At 37.9% G+C, this 19,807-nt stretch overlaps 2 protein-coding genes across 15 annotated transcripts; one reads left to right on the top strand and one right to left on the bottom strand.

Moving 5' to 3' along the window:
• Window positions 1-7,886: 7,886 nt before the first annotated feature.
• Window positions 7,887-10,145, top strand: LOC115995842. The gene is made up of 2 exons (XM_031234992.1): window positions 7,887-8,299; window positions 10,115-10,145. The coding sequence occupies exons 1-2, from the start codon at window positions 7,887-7,889 to the stop codon at window positions 10,143-10,145; spliced, it is 444 nt and encodes a 147-aa protein (XP_031090852.1).
• A 1,112-nt stretch (window positions 10,146-11,257) lies between these two features.
• Window positions 11,258-19,747, bottom strand: LOC115997243. Of its 14 annotated transcripts, none has more exons than XR_004093716.1 (18): window positions 19,400-19,747; window positions 17,444-17,850; window positions 17,087-17,353; window positions 16,684-17,011; window positions 16,419-16,571; window positions 15,805-15,956; window positions 15,426-15,501; window positions 15,068-15,174; window positions 14,832-14,954; window positions 14,626-14,737; window positions 13,160-14,091; window positions 12,911-12,999; window positions 12,521-12,623; window positions 12,372-12,439; window positions 12,088-12,231; window positions 11,929-12,007; window positions 11,743-11,837; window positions 11,317-11,581 (listed from the first exon to the last, which is right to left on the bottom strand). XR_004093716.1 is itself a non-coding variant. In XM_031236759.1 (6 exons), the coding sequence occupies exons 2-5, from the start codon at window positions 17,818-17,820 to the stop codon at window positions 16,419-16,421; spliced, it is 1,125 nt and encodes a 374-aa protein (XP_031092619.1). In that variant the 5' UTR covers window positions 17,821-17,850; window positions 19,400-19,747; the 3' UTR covers window positions 16,053-16,304. The 14 variants fall into 14 exon arrangements, 1 of the variants encoding a protein (XP_031092619.1); XR_004093719.1 differs by having other exon boundaries at window positions 12,521-12,589; XR_004093714.1 differs by having other exon boundaries at window positions 12,911-14,091.
• Between the last annotated feature and the right edge of the window lie 60 nt (window positions 19,748-19,807).

The following is a 19,807-nucleotide window of genomic DNA, read 5'->3' as shown; positions in this document are numbered from 1 at the left end:
GGACTCAAAGAGTTTTTTTTTTTTTGCTGTGCATTATTGACAACGAAAAAATACGCGGCGTTGTTAAGCAACGTATAACGATAAAACATGTCCAAAAATAACTGAAAGCGATATTATTATATAGATTTAATTGTGAAGCATTATGATTGATTTTCATGTACACGTCGAAAAACCTTATCTATTTCCAATATTATGTGCGTGCATCCGACAACGTTATTAACTTGTGGTCTAAATCCTATGCAGTGTGATAGGAATTGTAAAGTCCAAACTCACACGATCCAATAACAATAACAAACTATGTAAACAAATTAAATAATGCAGAATTTAATAATAGAGAGCATTAATTAATTCAGAAATTAGCACAACACAATTGCACGTTCCAGAATGTGGTCTCGTAGTCAAATTTAATAATTCGGTAGCAACTATCATACAGTACATAATAGGAAACATATATAAATTCAAGGTGATAGTGCTAATGTAGTCGAGCAATGTAGACAATCACCATCGGCTGTTGACTTCATTCGTGCCTAAGTAAAAATTAACATTAGTTAATTGCACAATATAAAAGGCTAAAAGCTCATCTTTTTCATTTTGTGCTAGACCAAATACGGGTCAACAAGGTCCGCTCTACCACCATCTTTTTCATTTAATCAAATAAATGCATGGCATTCTCTCTATGTTAAATTGTCTACACGTTCCGCGGTAAGTAACATTATACATTGTACCTTATACTTCTTTCAACATTATCTTTATTTCACTATTTTTTTTTCACATTTGTAGCCTACGAGATTATCTTGATTCCTTAGTATCGCAGACGTGTTCAGTGAGCCTCTTAAAATTATAGTAGGACATAGAAAAATTGAAATCAACTTTCAATCGGTATGGTTCATCGAACAGTGGGAAGAAATTACGTCGCATTTTCAAATAGCACGAACAGATGATGTGATCTTATTCAATGTAGCAGACAATGTTATATAAATGTTGGTTATTAGTAACTCTCATGTTGAAAATATTTAATAATTTTTATATTTTTAATTAACTTACTAAATTATTAATCATCTATCAATAATTATAAATATATTCAAAATCATTATTAATTAATAATTAATTATGTCTAATCAATAATTAATCATGTCTAATAATTATAAATATATTCAAAATCATGTCTAATCATTATTTTCATGATTCTCGATTTTCAATAATGCACAGCAACAAAAAATCTGTCCATAATCATATCTAATCAATAATTCCTTTCAATCAGCCCCCACTTACTCACCTTTGCTTTTTCAAACCAGAAAAATAGCCAATAATTTCAGGCATCACTCTAAGGGGCAATTCCGACATGCCCTTTAGTGCTGCCAACTGCCAAGACTAAATACACAGTGGCCCTGTTTGGTAAATAATCAGCCTATCAGTCAATTTTGACTTATTTAACTAGTATTAGTTGTTTGGTTAATAAGCTTTTTGTAACTCCAAAATACTAAAATTCAAAATGCTACTTAAAGCAGCCTTTTCAATTAGCTTTTTGAGAAAAAAAATTATACCAAACAGCCATCAGCTAATAGCTAATTTATCAAATAACTTTCTACAATCAGCCAATATTATTAACTAATCATACCTTCTAACCCAAACAGCCAACAGCCATTTACCAAACAGGACCAGTAGCTGCATATATAATATATATGCATCAAATGGAGCACTGTTAAGGAGGATATATATATGCATCCCACAGTGCGTGGAGATGAATATTGTAGGAGACATCCAGTACAACATAGTACATACTCCCTCCGTCCCATTTTATGTGTCGGGTTCGATTAACGAGGCTTGACTGAAGTGATTTTTAACTCGATTTTTCATAATATTAAATTTAGTATTAATATACAAAATTTATATATTTAGAAACTACACTAAAAGTACTATTAAACACAAAAAAATCAAATTTAAAAATAAGTAAAAAATAATAAAGAAAATAAACAAAGAAGAAAATGTTGGTTTGACCAATGAATAGTAAGTAGGACAGATAAAATGGGACAGAGGGAGTACTAAATTGATAGGACTCGGCCTACATATTTAAGGTCAATCTTCATCACTGTACATACGAGTATGATCACATATTATAACAAAATAATTATTTTGTTGGTCTCTCTGTTGTTATTTTTGTCTCTTAATCATATGTAAAGTGGTTTTTTTTTATCCTTTAATTCTATTATGGTGGAGCTAGGTTTAAAAAAATCACTTAGCATAGATTTGAGAGACTAAAAAATTACTTCGTAAGCAATTGAACGATAAAAAATGACATTGAACAAAAAAAAATGTTATTTTTCTATTAAAGAAAAGTCAGTTTCTTAAATTTTATTATATTAAATGAACATAATAAAACTAGTATTACAGCATATTAGAGTCTCCTATCAAACTCTTCTTTTCAAATTTCAACCCAAGAATAACATTTGATTTGGTCAATCAAATGAGACCAACCTCTCTTATCATTTATCAACTACTCCGTAGAAGAGAACAACCTCTCTAAAAGCAACCTTAATAATTGAGATTTTTTTAAAATTTTTTTGTCGATTAGATCATCCACCTCAATATTCACTATCTCACTCAAACTCAAGAACTCTTTCTTCCCAACAGTTTAAATTTTTTCCAAATTTTTGTATGGACCTATCAATTTACAGAATCATATTATAATTATTTCTTTATTTATTATCATTCTAAAAATTATAATTGTAATTATAATTATTACTATTTATATTTAAATTAAACATGTCAAAATTAAATTAAATTTATAGTTATAAAATTTCAATTCGGTTAGAGCAACCCGGCCATCAATGCTTCTTTGGAGGTTTTTTTGTAGAGATAAAAAATTCTGGGGTAGTTTTTTGCTGATGAGAAATGGAGTTTTTGACAAACTTTTTCTCTTGCAATTTAAAGTTTTTTTTTGTTATAAAAATAAATAAATAAATAAATAAATAAGAAGAGAGAAACAAACACTTATAGCGCATGGTGTGTCGTGGACTATGAAATTTTATAAATAAATTTAATTTAATTTTGACATGTTTAATTTAAATATAAATAGTAATAATTATAATTACACTTCTGGGTTTTGTATCTGTAAAGGGTGAACTGTGACCCTAGCCAGCAAAGGACCACAAGGAGGTAAACCAGCCTAAGTTACCTATAACTGACCGGCTCAAACCCAAGGGTTTGAGGATCAAACCTCCAACCTCTCGATTGTAGGTAGAGCACTCTTACCACTTGGGTTGTCCTTACGGACGAGCGACATTCTTCACTACACGTAACACACATATCCGTAGCGTAATCGTAGACCCCGTTTACATTTACGCTATCATTGGCGCCGTCTGTGGGGATTGAACGAGTCACTCTGTTCTATCCCTTTATCTTTTCTTTCTTCACACTATTATCCATCTTAAAATGACGAACAGTAGGAAAAGTTTGAGCCAAACTCATGCGCGTAGGGGGAGCCCGACTCGGTTGGTCGGACCTCACCCTGACAATGTAATTGAAACACTCCCTGAAGATGATCTACGTCGCCAGTTGGAACGATCCAGGAGCCTAATGAACGAGTTGACATCCAACCAGAGGCAAGATGCACTACCTACCCAACCGGTCAACCCGAATGCAGGCGGACATGCAAGGCAAACGAGCTTTCAAATTCCAGTGACATATGCCATGTTGCCCCCAACTGGCCAAATGCTGACTCCACCACCAGGTGCACTTGGGGGGAACCCGTTGCAAGGGACTCCACAACAAGGATTGACTCCGGTGTACCAACCGTGGCCGGGAACTCCCGGATACTATGTTGTATCATCCACTCCCCAAATGCTTGCAATTCCTCAAATCCCTGCCGTGGAACAACAGGCGCCCCGACCTTCCCAGAGGCAACAGTCGCACCCCCAACCTCAAGATCGTAACTTGGAGGAAGTCCAATCTACGGATCGCACACGGAGGTCCGATCGAGAGGGACGTCGGTATGACCCCATTCAACGTAGGAGCGCTTTTGATCGCATTCGGAATAGCGTTAGATCTCGGTTGGGGCCCCAGAATAACAATGAACACGCGAGACAAAGGCCCCAAATGACTGTAGAGGAAAGCAGCACTGGGAGTGCACAACATGGGGACGCCCATTTAGCTGACAGAAGGGCCCGACCTGTCGGTCGGGTGAGTGATCGACAGACCAATCGAGTAGGCGATCAACCGGTTAGTGAAGAGAGGCAACTCGATGAGGAGGATAGTCCCCGACTCCAAATGGCCAGGATGCAGGAAAGAATAGATCATTTACAACAAGAGCTTCGCGAGGGAGTCGGCGCGGGAAAAGAACCATCATGCTCGCTGGTTGCCACCCCCTTTACGGACGACATCATGAGTGCCCACTATCCGCAGGACCTCCAAATCCCACTGGCTCACACTTATTCCGGAAGGTACGACCCGCAAGAGCATGTCGACATGTACTATGGCAACATGTTGATGTTGGGAGTAAGCGATGCGGTCATTTGTAGAGCTTTCTTCGCTACCTTAGTCGGTAAGGCGGCCGAATGGTTCAAGGGTTTGGAGCAGGGGTCGATAAGAAATTTCGGTCAGTTGGCCGATAAGTTTGTAAAGCGTTTCGCTGCAAGTAAATCGAGAAAGAAATCTTACACTTGCCTGAACAAGGTAAACCAAGCTGTGGGAGAACCGTTGTCTACTTTCCTATTCAGATGGGAACGTGAGGTTGATGAGGTTGAACCGATGGAGGACCGGGTGGCAATCCAAGCTTTCCTTGCATCACTTTGTTCCGGGACGCTCTACTACGACCTCATAGTTAATCCCCCCCGAACTTATGAGGATGCCATCACCAGAGCCAAGCATCATGCAGATGCCACCGAAGCTAACATGGCAAAGAGACGCGATGAGCAACCGGTCAATCGGGACAGAGGCCACGATCAAAGGAAAAATAAACCACCGTTCAAACACGTCAAACAATACAATCGACCAGAAGATGTACCACGTTTCACTCCGTTGAACAGACCCCTAGTGGAAGTCTTGCAGTTTGCCGAGCAATGCAATTTGATCCACCCACCGGAGCCGATACCCGAGGGGGAGGACAAGAGAAAGTATTGTGCTTTCCACAGAGTCAAGGGACACAATACTTCGGAGTGCATGGCCTTGCGCATGCTCATTGAACAACTCATTCAGAAGGGAGAGTTGAGGCAATTTGTGATGAAGGAGGATAGAAATAAAAAAAAACGGAAAGGAATGTGATGAAAAGGAATCCCGAAAGGCACGACGAGGCATTCGTCCCACCCAGGTTAGCTGATGAGAAGGCGGTCGGAAAGAAACCAGTGATCCACGTCATCTACGGGGGCCCTGAAGGAGGCGACTCTTCACGACAAAGGAAGCAATGGGCGAGAAACTTATACGTTGGGACGATTCATTCGGAACCTCGAGAGAAGAGAAAACGTACAGAACCAATACTTTTCACTGACGATGATCTACCACTCCATGGGGAAGCCCAAAATGATCCACTCGTCATCACGCTAGATGTCAACGGAACGGATGTCCAGCGGGTGCTGGTTGACATGGGGAGCTCGGTGAACATCTTGTATTTTGATGTCTTTGCTCGATTGGGTCTGTCCACCGATCTGTTAACCCCCATTCGGACCCCGTTGTCGGGTTTCACCGGTGACTCCATAGAAGCAGAGGGAGTCATCAGCTTGAATGTGGAGTTGGGCAGCCAACCAAACATATTGAAGACTACCATGGACTTTGTGGTAGTGAAATTGAAGTGTGTTCACAACGCCATACTTGGGCGACCAGGTATCACTCGCGCAGCTGCTATTATATCCATGAACCACTTGTGCATGAAGTTTCATACACCCAATGGGGTTGGAGTGGTTCGAGGAGACCAACGTGCTGCTCGACAGTGCTACGTGCGAGCAGTCAAACAGTCGGACCGGGAGGAAGGCAGGATTCACACCATATCCCAGCAGGTAAATCGCGGAGAAGAGAGGGAAAAACCGCAACCTGCCTCAGAATTGGAAGAGATAGTACTTGACTCCGACCGACCAGAAAGGGTGGTTAAAATCGGTCGGGGACTCCCTGCAGACCTACGTGAGGACATCATCGGAGTGTTGCAGGAGTACAAAGACGTTTTTGCTTGGGGACCGGAAGACATGCCCGGGGTTGATCGGTCTGTCATTTGCCACCGCTTATCAATTCAACCAGGTTCGAAACCAGTCAAGCAAAAGAAAAGGCACCTGTCAAGCGAAAGGAGAGAATTCGTGAAAAAGGAGACCGCCACCCTCTTGTCGGTAGGGCACATCCGAGAGGTCCTCTACCCGGAGTGGTTAGCCAATGTAGTTCTCGCGCCTAAACCGCCAACATGGAGAATGTGTGTTGACTACACTGATTTGAACAAAGCTTGCCCGAAGGATCCATATCCCCTACCAAATCCTGACCAGATGGTTGATGAAACGGCTGGGTGTGAGCTGTTGAGTTTCATGGACGCCTTCAAAGGATACCATCAAATCTTCATGAGCAAGGAAGATGAAGAGAAGACTGCTTTCATCACTCCGGACGGAGTGTTTTGCTACGTGGTAATGGCGTTTGGTTTGCGGAACTCTGGAGCCACATACCAACGGATGGTGAACAAATTGTTTAAAGGTTTGCTTGGATCAACTATGGAAGCATATGTGGATGACATGCTCATCAAGAGTCGATTAAAAGAAACTCATCCTACCGATCTTGCCCGGGCGTTCAAGGTGATGGAAACTTTCAACTTGCGTCTGAACCCAAGTAAGTGTACCTTTGCTGTTCAGACGGGAAAATTCTTGGGGTTCATGATGACGGGGCGGGGGATTGAGCCAAATCCCGAGAAGGTCAGAGCGATAATGGAGATGCAACCCCCCCGATCGGTCAAGGATGTTCAGCGACTGACTGGTCGACTAGCAGCGCTTAGCCGTTTCCTATCCAAGTCAGCCGAAAAGTCTCTGCCGTTCTTTCAGATTCTGAAAAAATCAAATGGCTTTGAGTGGACACCGGCGTGTCAATCGGCTTTTGAAGGTCTGAAGGTATACTTGAGCTCCGCACCAGTCCTCTCAAAGCCGGAGAAAGATGAGGTCTTATTCGTTTATTTGGCCGTGTCAGACCGAGCGGTCAGTTCCGTGCTTGTCCGCGAAGAAGCTAAGGGAATTCAGAAGCCGATTTACTACGTGAGCAAAGCTCTTCAAGGAGCAGAGCTGAGGTACACAAAATTTGAGAAGACCGCGTTGGCGCTCTGGGTGACGGCCAGAAGACTTGCAGCTTACTTCCAAGCTCACCCGATAGTAGTGTTAACCGATCAACCGTTGGGAACGATCCTCAGGAATCCAACATCATCAGGACGATTGATCAAATGGGCCATGATGCTCACCCAGTTCGCGATTGAGTATAAGCCCCGTCCTGCCATCAAGGGTCAAGCATTGGCTGACTTCATCGTCGAATGCACCGCACGCGATCCGGAACCTGACCGACCGACTGCCTTAGAAGAACCATGGTGGGAAGTTTCTACTGATGGGTCGTCAAGTAAGAAGGGATGTGGGGGTGGAATTGTGCTCACATCACCCGAAGGCTTCAAGATTTATCAAGCCTTGATTTTCAAATTTCAACCTACCAACAACGAAGCAGAATACGAGGCACTCATAGGCGGGTTGCGACTGGCCAAGCAGATGAAGGCCGAACGGTTAAGGGCACGGTCAGACTCCCGGTTGATAATCGGACAGCTATCCAGCACGATCGATGCAAAGGAAGATCGAATGATACAGTACAAGGATATTGCGCTCGAATTGTTGCAACAATTCAAAAAATACGAGCTGATCCAAGTATCAAGGATGGAGAACACGGACGCTGACATGCTCTCCAAGTTGACTCAAGAAGCTCCTGAATACGTGTCCAAGATTGCACGCATTGAAGAAATTGGAGCGCCAAGCATTGATGTCATAGAATTCAGACCGGTTGAGATAGGCGAGCCAGATTGGATGTACAACTTGAAGAATTACATCGCCAACGGCACTCTACCGGACGACTCCTCCCGGGCAAAGAAAGTTAAGTTAAGGGCACCACGTTTTCAATTGGTTGATGATAGGCTCTACAAAAGATCATATGGCGGACCGCTGCTCCGGTGCTTAACTAGCGACGAGGCGAAAGTAGTGATGGAAGAAGTTCATGAAGGGATCTGTTCTGCCCATCAAGGACCAAGAACACTCGCGCAAAAGATCATTCTGATGGGTTACTATTGGCCTTCGATCAACCTGGATTGCGAGCAGTACGTTCGACGATGCGCCACTTGTCAAGAATTTCATAAGTTACCCGGTCGACCGGCCACCTACTATCAACCGGTCAGCGAAGTAATACCTTTTGCAAGGTGGGGTGTGGATCTGATCGGAGCATTCCCGATNCGTAAATCACCTGTCCGTCGGTCACCCAACCTGTCCGTCAACGGTCACCCAACGGTCCGTCGACGGTCGCCCGGTCCGTCGGCCGCATGATCGGAAGCAACACACATTGTGGATTGGAGGCTCACGAGCGCAACAGTTGCTTGATGTGACGACCGACAACTTTTCGGGAACAGGGGATCCGTGTTTTCATCACCTCGAGCAACTCAACCACTTCGAGCAAACCGATGCGCATTTTGCGACAGCCCATATGCCCTCCACTTGCATATCAGACACCATGTGCATAGTGAATCCACTTTGTATAAATAGGGGTCATTCCCCTCACTGAAAAGGGAACTCATCAGTACTACACTAATACACTTGCGATTTGCCGATTGTCTTTCTCCTGCTTACTCTTTATCACTGTTCGTCACCCGTAGAGCGATATAGCTTCGAACCGCTCAGTCGTTGACCGGTAGACCGACCGTCTGACCGGCCGAGCGACATTCTTCACTACACGTAACACACGTATCCGTAGCGTAATCGTAGACCCCGTTTACATTTACGCTATCAGTGGAATAGCTATTAGTGGAGAGAGAGTGAACGAACCCCCCAAAAAAAAAATAATAATAATTAATTTACAGATAGATGAATTTATCATCCTTGCATGTCCATGGTGACAATAAGTTTCTCGTAGGGGTGGGCACTTCGGTTCGGTATAAACCGAAAGAACAAACGGTACTTAATATAGAGAAACCGAAAGGTTCGGTTCAGTTTTTTACCGAATTGAACCGAAAACCGTTCGGTTTTTAAAATATATATAATAAATAATACTCCGTAATAATTAATATTGATTCGTGATGAGGGGATGATGGATGAACAAGATAATACTTTACAATTTAGATTGCTATGTTAATTTTGTGTTTGAATTGTTTTGTTTTTATGTAAGGGTCATACTTGTGTGAGACCGTCTCACGGATCCTTATTCGTGAGATGGGTCGGGTCAGGTCAAAGCACCATGCAAATGTCATACTTATATGTACAAATCTCACACTTATATGCTCAAATATAACACTAATAAAAAATACAATTTTTGTTACTTATAAGAGAAAAAGTAATACATTTTTCATAATAAGTAATATTGACAAGTGCCTCACACTTAGGGCAAATATAATACTTTTGAGAAAAAATGTAATACTTTAAATCGAAATGTAAAAGTATTGTATTTTCACTTAAAAGTATTACATTTACCCTAATAAGTAACAAAAATTTTATTCCTGATTAGTATTACATTTGAGCATATAAGTATGGTATTTGTGCATATAAGTGTTATATTTGCATCTTGACCCGACCCGACCCGTCTCATGGTGAGACGGTCTCACACAAGTTTTTGCCATAATATGAATTTATATTTTAGACTTTGGATTAAGAGAATATGTATTGTTTGGCAATGTGTTGTTTGGAAAATTAGTAAATTTTGAAAATTGAACATCCTAAACCGAATCGAATCCCGAACCGAAACCAAACCGTTTCATACCGAACCGAACTTTATTGTAAAATCGAATGGTATAATTTTTTGTAATACCGAAATACCGAAACCGAAAAAAATCGAACCGAATCCCGATGTACCCACCCCTAATTTCTCGATCGTTTTCTTACACATTTATTATCGGTTTGCATTCACTCCTCTTTCTTATTCTACCTAGCTACCTCCGTCAGTCCGTCCATTGTCCATAGACCATAGCATTGAATTTTATCCATGTGACATTTAATCGGCCTTCTTTTTCAAACTTGTTTTTTTTTTTTTTTTTTTTTTTTTGCAATTGCATGTGCCGGTGCTCACCCCATCATTATTGTATAGATTATGGTCTATATAGTAATTGTGTGAAGCATACTATCAAATAATGTATATTTAATACATAAATAATGTACTTTCAGTATATTAAAAGTGTACATTGTATTCAAAAAAAAGTACATTATTTTAATATTAAAAATACATTATTTTGTATAATATACATTCAGTACACAAATAATGTACTTTTAGTATATTAAAAATGTATTTTTTATTATGGTCCATATAGCACTGTGTGGGTCATGGTCCAATAATCTGTCGCGCTTTATCCATCCAGACCATTATTTGATCTGGATCACTTTCTTTGGGTATATATCCTCATGAAAAATTATTCCGTAGACCTAGGTTTACCCAATCAAGCTGTGTGGACCAAAAATAAAAGTACATTATTTTTTTACTAAAGGTATATTATTTTTGTACTGTAGATACATTATTTTAGGGTACATTATTTTTGTACTGTAGGTACATTATTTGATATATACTATCAAATAATGTACCTACAGTACAAAAATAATGTACCTTCAGTACAAAAATAATGTACTTTTTATTTTTGGTCCACACAGCTGTATGGACCATGATCCATGCAATAATTTGTCAGGTCCACCTTGCAAGATTGATGTTATATATATATATATATATATATATATATATATATATATATATGTGTGTGTGTGTGTGTGTGTGTATGTATGTATATGTATATATTTATGTATGTTTATATAAGATTATCGTAAGGGTTATAGTGGCAACCTAAAACAAATAATATTATTGATAATTTTAAAAATAAAAATTCTTGAATATATAAACATGTTGAATGGGATTATGATAGTAATAAATGATATGATATTACGTAAATTAAAATTATATTTATTAATTCATTTATACGTAATGGGGTAACGGGAATGACTAATTAGGGGTCTTTTTGTCTCTTTATAATAAAAATAAGAATTATTTTCTTTTTTTTGTCATAGATTTATAGGTAATAGTCTACTTTGTCTTTTTTATCAGAACATCCTTATTTGGTACTAGTATAATTGTGACATGACAATATTTTTGTTCTCCATCAACTTCAAATCCATTAAAGTCTTCCTAGATTCCTCACGAATAAACCCTTAGGCTCTAATAAGAATCCACTGCAAGTCCATGGGAAATAAACACTAACAGTCAAAAATGCATGCTACATAATATGTAACAAGTTCTACATTGCCCATGAAGATTTATCATCCTTCTTATAACACGTTTTGCACTAAGCTGAGCAGCTCTTGAGCCATCCTATGCTCCAAGTAGATCAAATGGTTTTGCAGCCTCTGGGTCAACACTACTGCAAATAGGAAACAATAAATTAACTACAAATATATGAAAAACCTTGAGTACACACCTTAGGCAAAGCATTGAAAGTAAATCAAATTTTAAGTCATCACACGTGTAAGAAATTTTTGCCGTGAGTGAATCAAGTTTAACAGTGACATCAAATTGACGTACAGCCAAGACACGGCAGATATATCACTTCAAAGGACCAACACGTATTCTGACTGCTTGACCAACAGAGAAGAGTCCATCTTTATCTCTACGAGAAACTGTATCATTATAGCACCTATGCACATCAGCTTCTTAATCTAATCAATCAAACCGAAAGGAAGTATGAAGACATACAGTTTCTGTTCTCACCCATCTCTCTCTGCAAGGTTTCTTAGGTGACAATGGGGTTTCAGCAAAACCTGAAGATGGCCCGCCCGGCCTCACTTTCCTAATAAAATAGAAATGAAGCAAAGAGTGAAAAGTTTATGTCAATGTCTGGGAAAGGGATCATTTTGGAAGCAAACAAACCTTCCCAGACAATAAACCATGGCTACGGGAAATTCTTTCACACATCGGAGCTTTAACACGGACATACGGGTTATGTTCCTCAGCCATCTCATCGTACAAAAAGATGACAACTTTGTAGATTTGCTTAACAATCCCTCGTCTATCCTGGCAAGGTTGATAGATCCGCACAAGGCACAACTGTTAGCTTCAAAATGGCAGAATCTAAATGAGCAAAGAAATGGTGTTCTCTGCATTAAAAAAAATAGATATCTTCTTATATAAATAGCCTTCTTTCAGCATCTTACCATCAAGAACTTCAGCCATCTGGTTTGTCTCACAATCCTTGCGGTATGTGATGAGAAGACGAAAATCACTACAATTTTAACAAGGGAGAAGATCATTTATACTGTTAATCCACCAAATGAAGAAAAAGAAATTAAGTGAGAAATATTACTGAAGCTCAGTAGAGCGGGGATTAGCCTTGGTGATGGGACGGAAGCCTTCTTGGCAACAACTCCTCCACCTTATAAATGTGTATTAAAAATAAACACACACATCTGATAAGATCAACAACCATGAAGTTTAAATTGCAAATACAAATATTATAATGTATTGGCACTATAAGCCTATTAATATTGCATATTGTATGGCTTTCAATTACTGAAATAACCTTTGAGCTCCAATACTCGTCTACCTATTACAGAGATCAATGGATTCTTAGCAGCAAAGTTACATTCAAAGGATGCTAGAAATCCCAAAGCATATGTAATTAGCTACTCAATATCTCTCTAAGCAAGCAATAAGGAATAAAACAGGCGTTTATGAGGAAAAAACAGTTTATTACAAATTTCACAGCCAGTGCTTGCAAGTCTATTCTTGGAATCAGCTTCACTGTGACTTATGAAAATATATACTGCAGAGCCCTTTTCAAGCCTGCACACAAATGGTTCCTTGACTTACAAAATAGAACCAGCACAGAACACTTATGAAAATCAATAAGCATCCATTCACTAATAATCATCAATCAAAAAACTGTAGAGAAATAATATCAGGAAGAATAGGAAAAGCGCCTCGTTAACATCACACTGTTTACCTGCTTCAATATAAACAAAGCCTTTCACATGATCAAGAGCAAAAGCGGAGATTATTTGGAGCTTCATTCCCAGAACTCGCAAGTCCACATATTTCTGCATAAGGCAGAAAGCTGAATGCCTTTCGCAACCAACCTACAGTTCACAATCAAATTGCATAACTAGAAAGTTGAAAATAGCAGAGCACACAAGAAAGTGAGAAACCTGAAGGGAAAAATGGAAGAAAAGTTATTGCTAAGAAACGTGATTATGCAAAAACTATTTTTCAAAAAATTATTATCGGAAAAACATATACTATGCATTTGACTTTCCATATAGTAGGTAGATATGTCCTCTTGAATTGATCCTTTCTTTTCATATCCATCTTCTGCAAATTTAACAAAACTAGAACCAGCTCTCTCAACTCTTCTTCATCCGTTTCCTCCTCCTTAGATACTAAAGGGAAAACAGGGGCTTTCTCATGTTGCTTCTGGACTCCATCATCAGTGCCAAATTCATAGTGTCAATAAAATCTAAATTTCCTAAGACTAGAAAATTAATATCATTGGAATAGATCAGATCAATGCATCCACATATAGATGGGGCAATTAGTACATATATGTAAAATATAATATACTGTTAAGAGTAAATATGGACCATTTCTCTATACATAATAAACAGCTAAATTAACTTTTTAGCATTCCATAAGCTCCAGAACAGATTCATCCCTCATATAATTTACCTTGTGTTGTAAAAGGTAGAAACAAAACAATAGTTGGCAGTTAATTTTCTGTGCCAAGGCATATAACTACAAATTCATGGTTCAATAAAAAAGCTTATGAATATGTACATAAACCCAAAAAAGTAAACTTCTGGCCATTCACAACTAAAGCTGAATTAAAAAGATGGTCGTCCAAGGCACCAAGCATGGCCATGCCCACATCAAACAACACACCTGCAAGGAAAGACAATGAAGTCACAAGAATAGAATAGTTGTAAACACCTTTTGAGCAAGGACTACATAATACAGCAAATATTGAAGTCAACAAAGTGGCCGATAATGAGAATACCCATCAAGAATCTCGGAACTCACTCAAAGTCCAGCATGTAAAAATCAACTTGTTCAGATTTAATAGACAACAATTTTGATAAGATCACTAGCTTACAAGTAAATGCACAAATACATATAATAATAACAAGGGGCAGGAATGAAATTTTGAAATATCAAGGTATATTTTAGGGTCAATACCTAAAACATCTTATCATCTGAAACAAAAGATTCAGTAATTTTATGCAACCAAAATCAACATACACACAATTCCTACTTATAACAATACCTAAGCTACCATTGAAATCTCCAAGATGATAAGATAGGTTGCAGTTCTGTTCACTTAAACACCCTAAAAAATACCTAAGCTACTATTGAAGTCTCCAAGAAGATAGGATGGATTGCAGTTTTGTTCATTAAACACCCAAAATAGGAGAATACCACTCATAAAGAACGGAGGAACTTGGCCTTATGCACGGTTTCATCCCCACTTCTCTCCCTTTTAGTTGTGCTCTCCACCCTGTCTTGGTCTTCAATTGCTGGAGGGACAGAGCTGGAAATAAATAGATAAAAAGTAAGCAAATGAATATTTATCACACGAGTAGAAGCATATATGAAACAGAAAAATGAGACCGGGGTGTACTTACACAATACAAAAAGATTGAATATTAGTCCCAAGCTGGAATTTCTTGTAGTGTACCTCAAAATCAGCAAAAGCAACTGGCATTCCACCTCTTGCACGAACCTTCAGGGTGTTGAATCCAGGGTACCTGGTAACAAAACAAACATGTGCTACTAATTACACTATAAGCAAAAATGGGTAACCAAGAACCAAATATGAGATTCCAAATACCCTAAGTATACGACTTTTGAAGAAACTTACTGTGAAAGAATTTGCCTAAGTTCATCTTCAGTACAGTTGGGCCCGAGATTGGCAATAAATAAAGTGGAACATGGATGAGTACCGTCTCCTATCTTCTCAGTCTGTTCCTGCAATACCCACTAAGTTTTTGATATGCTGTTGCAATGGAATATATAAGCATTCAACTTTGTCTGTGTGTGTTTGATATTAAGGACAGCTAATGTGCAGCTAAAACATTATCACCATCACCCACTTTCTCACCACTAGTCAATGCCAGACAGTTCTGTTAGTGTTCAAATTTAAATAAATATTCTCATCAAAACATCATATTTATCCATAACACTTGATATTCTAAGCGAGCAGTAATTTTGTGCTTTACGTGGACGAATCATCATTGTTGCCAGAATCAGGATCATTGGATCTTGATGGGTCATCAGAATCACTATCATTTGAATCTGCAGATTGTGTTAATGAGTTTATCAGCTTTACATCCAGACAAAGACGAATGGCAAAACAAATCATATTGTAACCGTATGTGATATTTATACAATATACAATAAGAATTATTCGAAAATTAAGCTCTCTACCAAACTTACTTAAAGGGAAAAGTTTCTTTGGCCTTTTGTGTTAACACACCAACCAGAAGTGGTGCAGGGAAATGAAAAAGCAGTATGTGGGAGATTGGCTAGGTGGTCTAGGGAAGAGCCAACATGTAATTTTCCATTAAACTATATCACATAGATAGGTTACCTGCTTACCTTCATCACTTGAAGTGCCTTTAGCATCTATATTGGATTTAGATCTGTTATCAATAACAACATAGGGCCCACTCCCTGTGAATAACAGCAACAACCAGTTCCATTACACACACTCAGCAGCAGCATTTCAACCCACCTCTTATAAGTGGATCCTGTTTGAGGATCAAATTTCACACGTAAATACAAAGGCCATGGAGACAATGAAACATATATATGTAGGAGTAAGAAAAAAGGCAAGATACTAGCGATTGCCATCTCAACAAAGAGAAAGTATTTAATTTTATGACGGATAGCATAATGACATAACATAAATCTATACAACAGGAGACTGGTTAAAATGGAAAGATGGCTTTAGAATATAAGTTCTGCTGTCTAACATGTAGCTTTAACATAGTTCTCAACTAAACTGATACATGGATTTTTTTTAAAAAAAATAGACACAATATCATGGTAGAGTTTTCATTCCATGCCAACTTCCCCGATCAAATCCTTGCTTGAAGCTGCAACACAAAATGAAAAAACCAATACTAACCAAAGATAGATAAAAGTAATGCAAAAATTACTGAAAATGATATTTATACCTAAAGATTTATTACTGAAAATGATATTTATACCTAAAGATTTTCTTCATCTGATACAAAATATGGTCGCATTAAATTCGATTCCATAACTGCGTAAAACATTGCTGCCCAACTGCCTGGGCACATAAGCTCTATGTTATCGTAGAGCTCTTCGTGAGTTACAGTTCTTTGAGAAAGAGTCATACGCTGTTTAAAAACAACAAAAAAAAAACAATTAATATAAAAAATAATACATTAAACAAAAAACAATTAATATAAACAAAATACTTAAAAAAGATTTTATTGGCTAAATTTTTACGTCGAAAATATGTGATCCTATATTTCGTATTTGCATAATCAGATGTTGCACTTCATAACTAATAGGCCCATGTGCTTTCCGCCAACAAGTTACTATTTCGGGAATAGCTCTCGAACGATCCCAGCATATACTATTGGCATAAAGGCGTTGTCCATTAGGTGCTGTAACTCCCATCTTATGCAAAGCCCATTCGAGAGATGCACTGACCATCCTATTTTTATCATGGCCTAACAGCAAATCTGCTTTGATCGCGAAATGGAATAATAACTCTTTCTGGTTGCCCACATAGAAAATGGGATATTTTAAGATCATTTTTAATTTTTCAACTCTGAAAAAAAAATGAGAAAAAAATAATTAGACTTTAAAAAAAAACAAACATAAAATTAGCATTTAAAGTACTCACATATCTAAATGGGATAGCATGTATAATAGAAAATCGAGGTCGCGATGTCCCTGTCCCTGTCTATGTTCAGCAAGCCAGTGTCTAACCAAATTGGCCAAATCATTTGCACAAGATAGTGGACGTCTCGCAACTCTATTACTTCCTTCAATAATGGCAATCTTGAAATGTCGCTCACCATTTTGATTCCCCGTAATATATACAGCATTCGCATGTAATAAGAAATCAGGATATATTTCCAGAACATGAAGAACACTCTTCAAAAGAGATCTACAAAATATTAAAAGAAAAAAAATTAAACTAAATACAAATATATATCTTTAAAAAGTGATTAATATATATACATATATATAATTATACCTGAACGGATATAGAAAGTTATCCGTATGAAGAAGATTGCCGTTTATTAGGATAGGATGTTCATTCATCCAATCATTGAACGACATAACACTTCTCTCGGTAATGGCCAGAAAATGAGAATTCTGTCTTCGACTTAGATAATATACTTTAAGCGAATGGGGATTGTTACTTTGAAAAAAGTGGGAGACCAAGTTGAAGTATTCCTCCCCAATTCGCAATATAGTACAAAGTATATTACCATTCATTATTCCTTGAGCTCTACACTCATCAATGTGATGTTCTATACGAACTGTAAGTCCTAAATTAAATATAGCTCCGACCCATCCAGCCAAACCATTCCAATTTAGAATATCTAACAAGTCTTCAATGTTTGCCATTCAATGTTTGCCATGGGTGGTTCTGCCATACTGTAAACATAAAACGTTGTCCCAAAAATTTTATTTAAACATTAAAAAACAAATTACAACTATTGGTAAAAAAAAATTACAAGCATGTCAAAGACTAATGGAATTTTGAACAAAACACAGAGATTAAAACAGTAAGCTTGCATAACCCTATCCAGTATGAAATTTTGAACAAAACACAGAGATCTCTATCTATATAAAAGCAAAATGAAGAGAGCCAAAAAATTTCCCGCCCAAGTGTGAAAGCAATTTGATAGATTTTTAGAGGATTGTGTTCACATTTACTACAACAAACAAAGCAATCAGATTTTGTTTACTCTCTCATTAATTACATTGAGATTTAAATATCTTGAAATTTGAAAGGTTATTTGAATATCAGATTTTATTTACTATCTCAGCCAAGTTGCCTATTCGTATACTTAAAACCATAATTACACGACATCAATACAAAATAAATTTAAATTTGAAATGGCTTATACAATTTTCAAGACTAACATTAAATATACATAAAGCTTCTATAATACTACACAACACTATAAATAAGCCTCATAATTCACAAGATAGCTACCAGTTGGAGTTCATCATCAGAAAAAATGGCTCAGAGATGTAGAAGAACCATTCGTGTATTTTCGCGGCGGCGGCAGAGGAGAAGGGGAAAAAGGTAAAATGTAGAGGAGGCTCTAACAATCACGTCTGAAAAACTATTGGTATGTTTCCATTCTTTAATCAGTCCAATAATGAATAACAAATTCCAGTTTCAGGCAAGAGGAATATGAGACAAAAATATGGAACTATTGATCCTAAGGATTTTGTTATAAGCATGCAAGAGAAAGATGCAGTGGTGTTGTCTACACATATATGGATATTGTAAACGTTTTAATAAATTTGATTAATAATAATGCTAAAAAACAGTAAGCAATTAGCTTTTGCTTTTTGTGCTAACTACTTACATAATAAGCAATAGGGAAGAAGCTGCAAAAGAAAACCGGGAGAACTGATAAAAATGCCTTTGCTTGAAGAATTGTGGGCTCAAAACAGCTTAAAACATCTCAAGTTTGGAATGTGAGAACATAAACCCAACATTATTTTTATATTTTGTTTGCATTCAGATTAAATGTTTTAAAATTTGAGTTACAAATTATGTATATTTATATTATATTATATATATTCATATTCGTAGTCATATATAGACACCCAAACGCAAACAAAATTGAGAAATTCGAATAATTAGTATGCAGTGTTATGAGTAGCAATTAAGCAAACATTATTACGAAATTTATACAAAGGGAATTAATAAAATATCAAAGTCCTATTTTTATAATTAATATTTTTAATATACTTTCTGTGATTAACATGAAAACTGCCCACACAAGGAATTGAAAACCAGAAGGGAAGAAAGACGCCATATAAATTTAAATTTATTTTCTCGCATTGGAAAAGGAATTTGCTAAACTGGAAGAAGAATCGATAGATAATGGAACAGAAATTGAAATGTAAAATCCTAACCCTAATTCTAAGTCGAACAAGCAGTTTGGAGTATAGAAACACGTACAATAAATCGGTTCAAACACACCACCTGTTCGATGGATTGCCACAGAGGTGTGATGAGAGAGGAGCTTCGAACTTGAAAGCGCTGAGGGCAGAGAGCCGAAGGCGCCTTGGTGGACAACCGTAACCGGGGAGGCTGCGAGATAGAGAGAGAAGATGAGTACGCCGAGGCAGAGAGTCGGAGACGCCGAGGGAGAAGCGGAGACGCCGAGGGAGGGGAGAGGCTGCGAGATAGAGAGAGAAAATGAGTACGCCGAGGCAGAGAGTCGGAGACGCCGACGGAGAAGCGGAGACGCCCAGGGAGGAAACGCGATGGGTGTGGGCTGCAGAGAAGATGGGTAGGGTTATGCTGTATTTGGGTGTGTGTATAGCATTTGTTTTAATTTAGATTATTATTATTATACACTAATAT

This window comes from Ipomoea triloba, chromosome 11 (assembly GCF_003576645.1).
Source record: "Ipomoea triloba cultivar NCNSP0323 chromosome 11, ASM357664v1".
Classification (NCBI taxonomy): Eukaryota; Viridiplantae; Streptophyta; class Magnoliopsida; order Solanales; family Convolvulaceae; genus Ipomoea; species Ipomoea triloba.
Note: the sequence above shows the minus strand (reverse complement) of the source record. Positions and strands in the feature narration are given on the sequence as shown.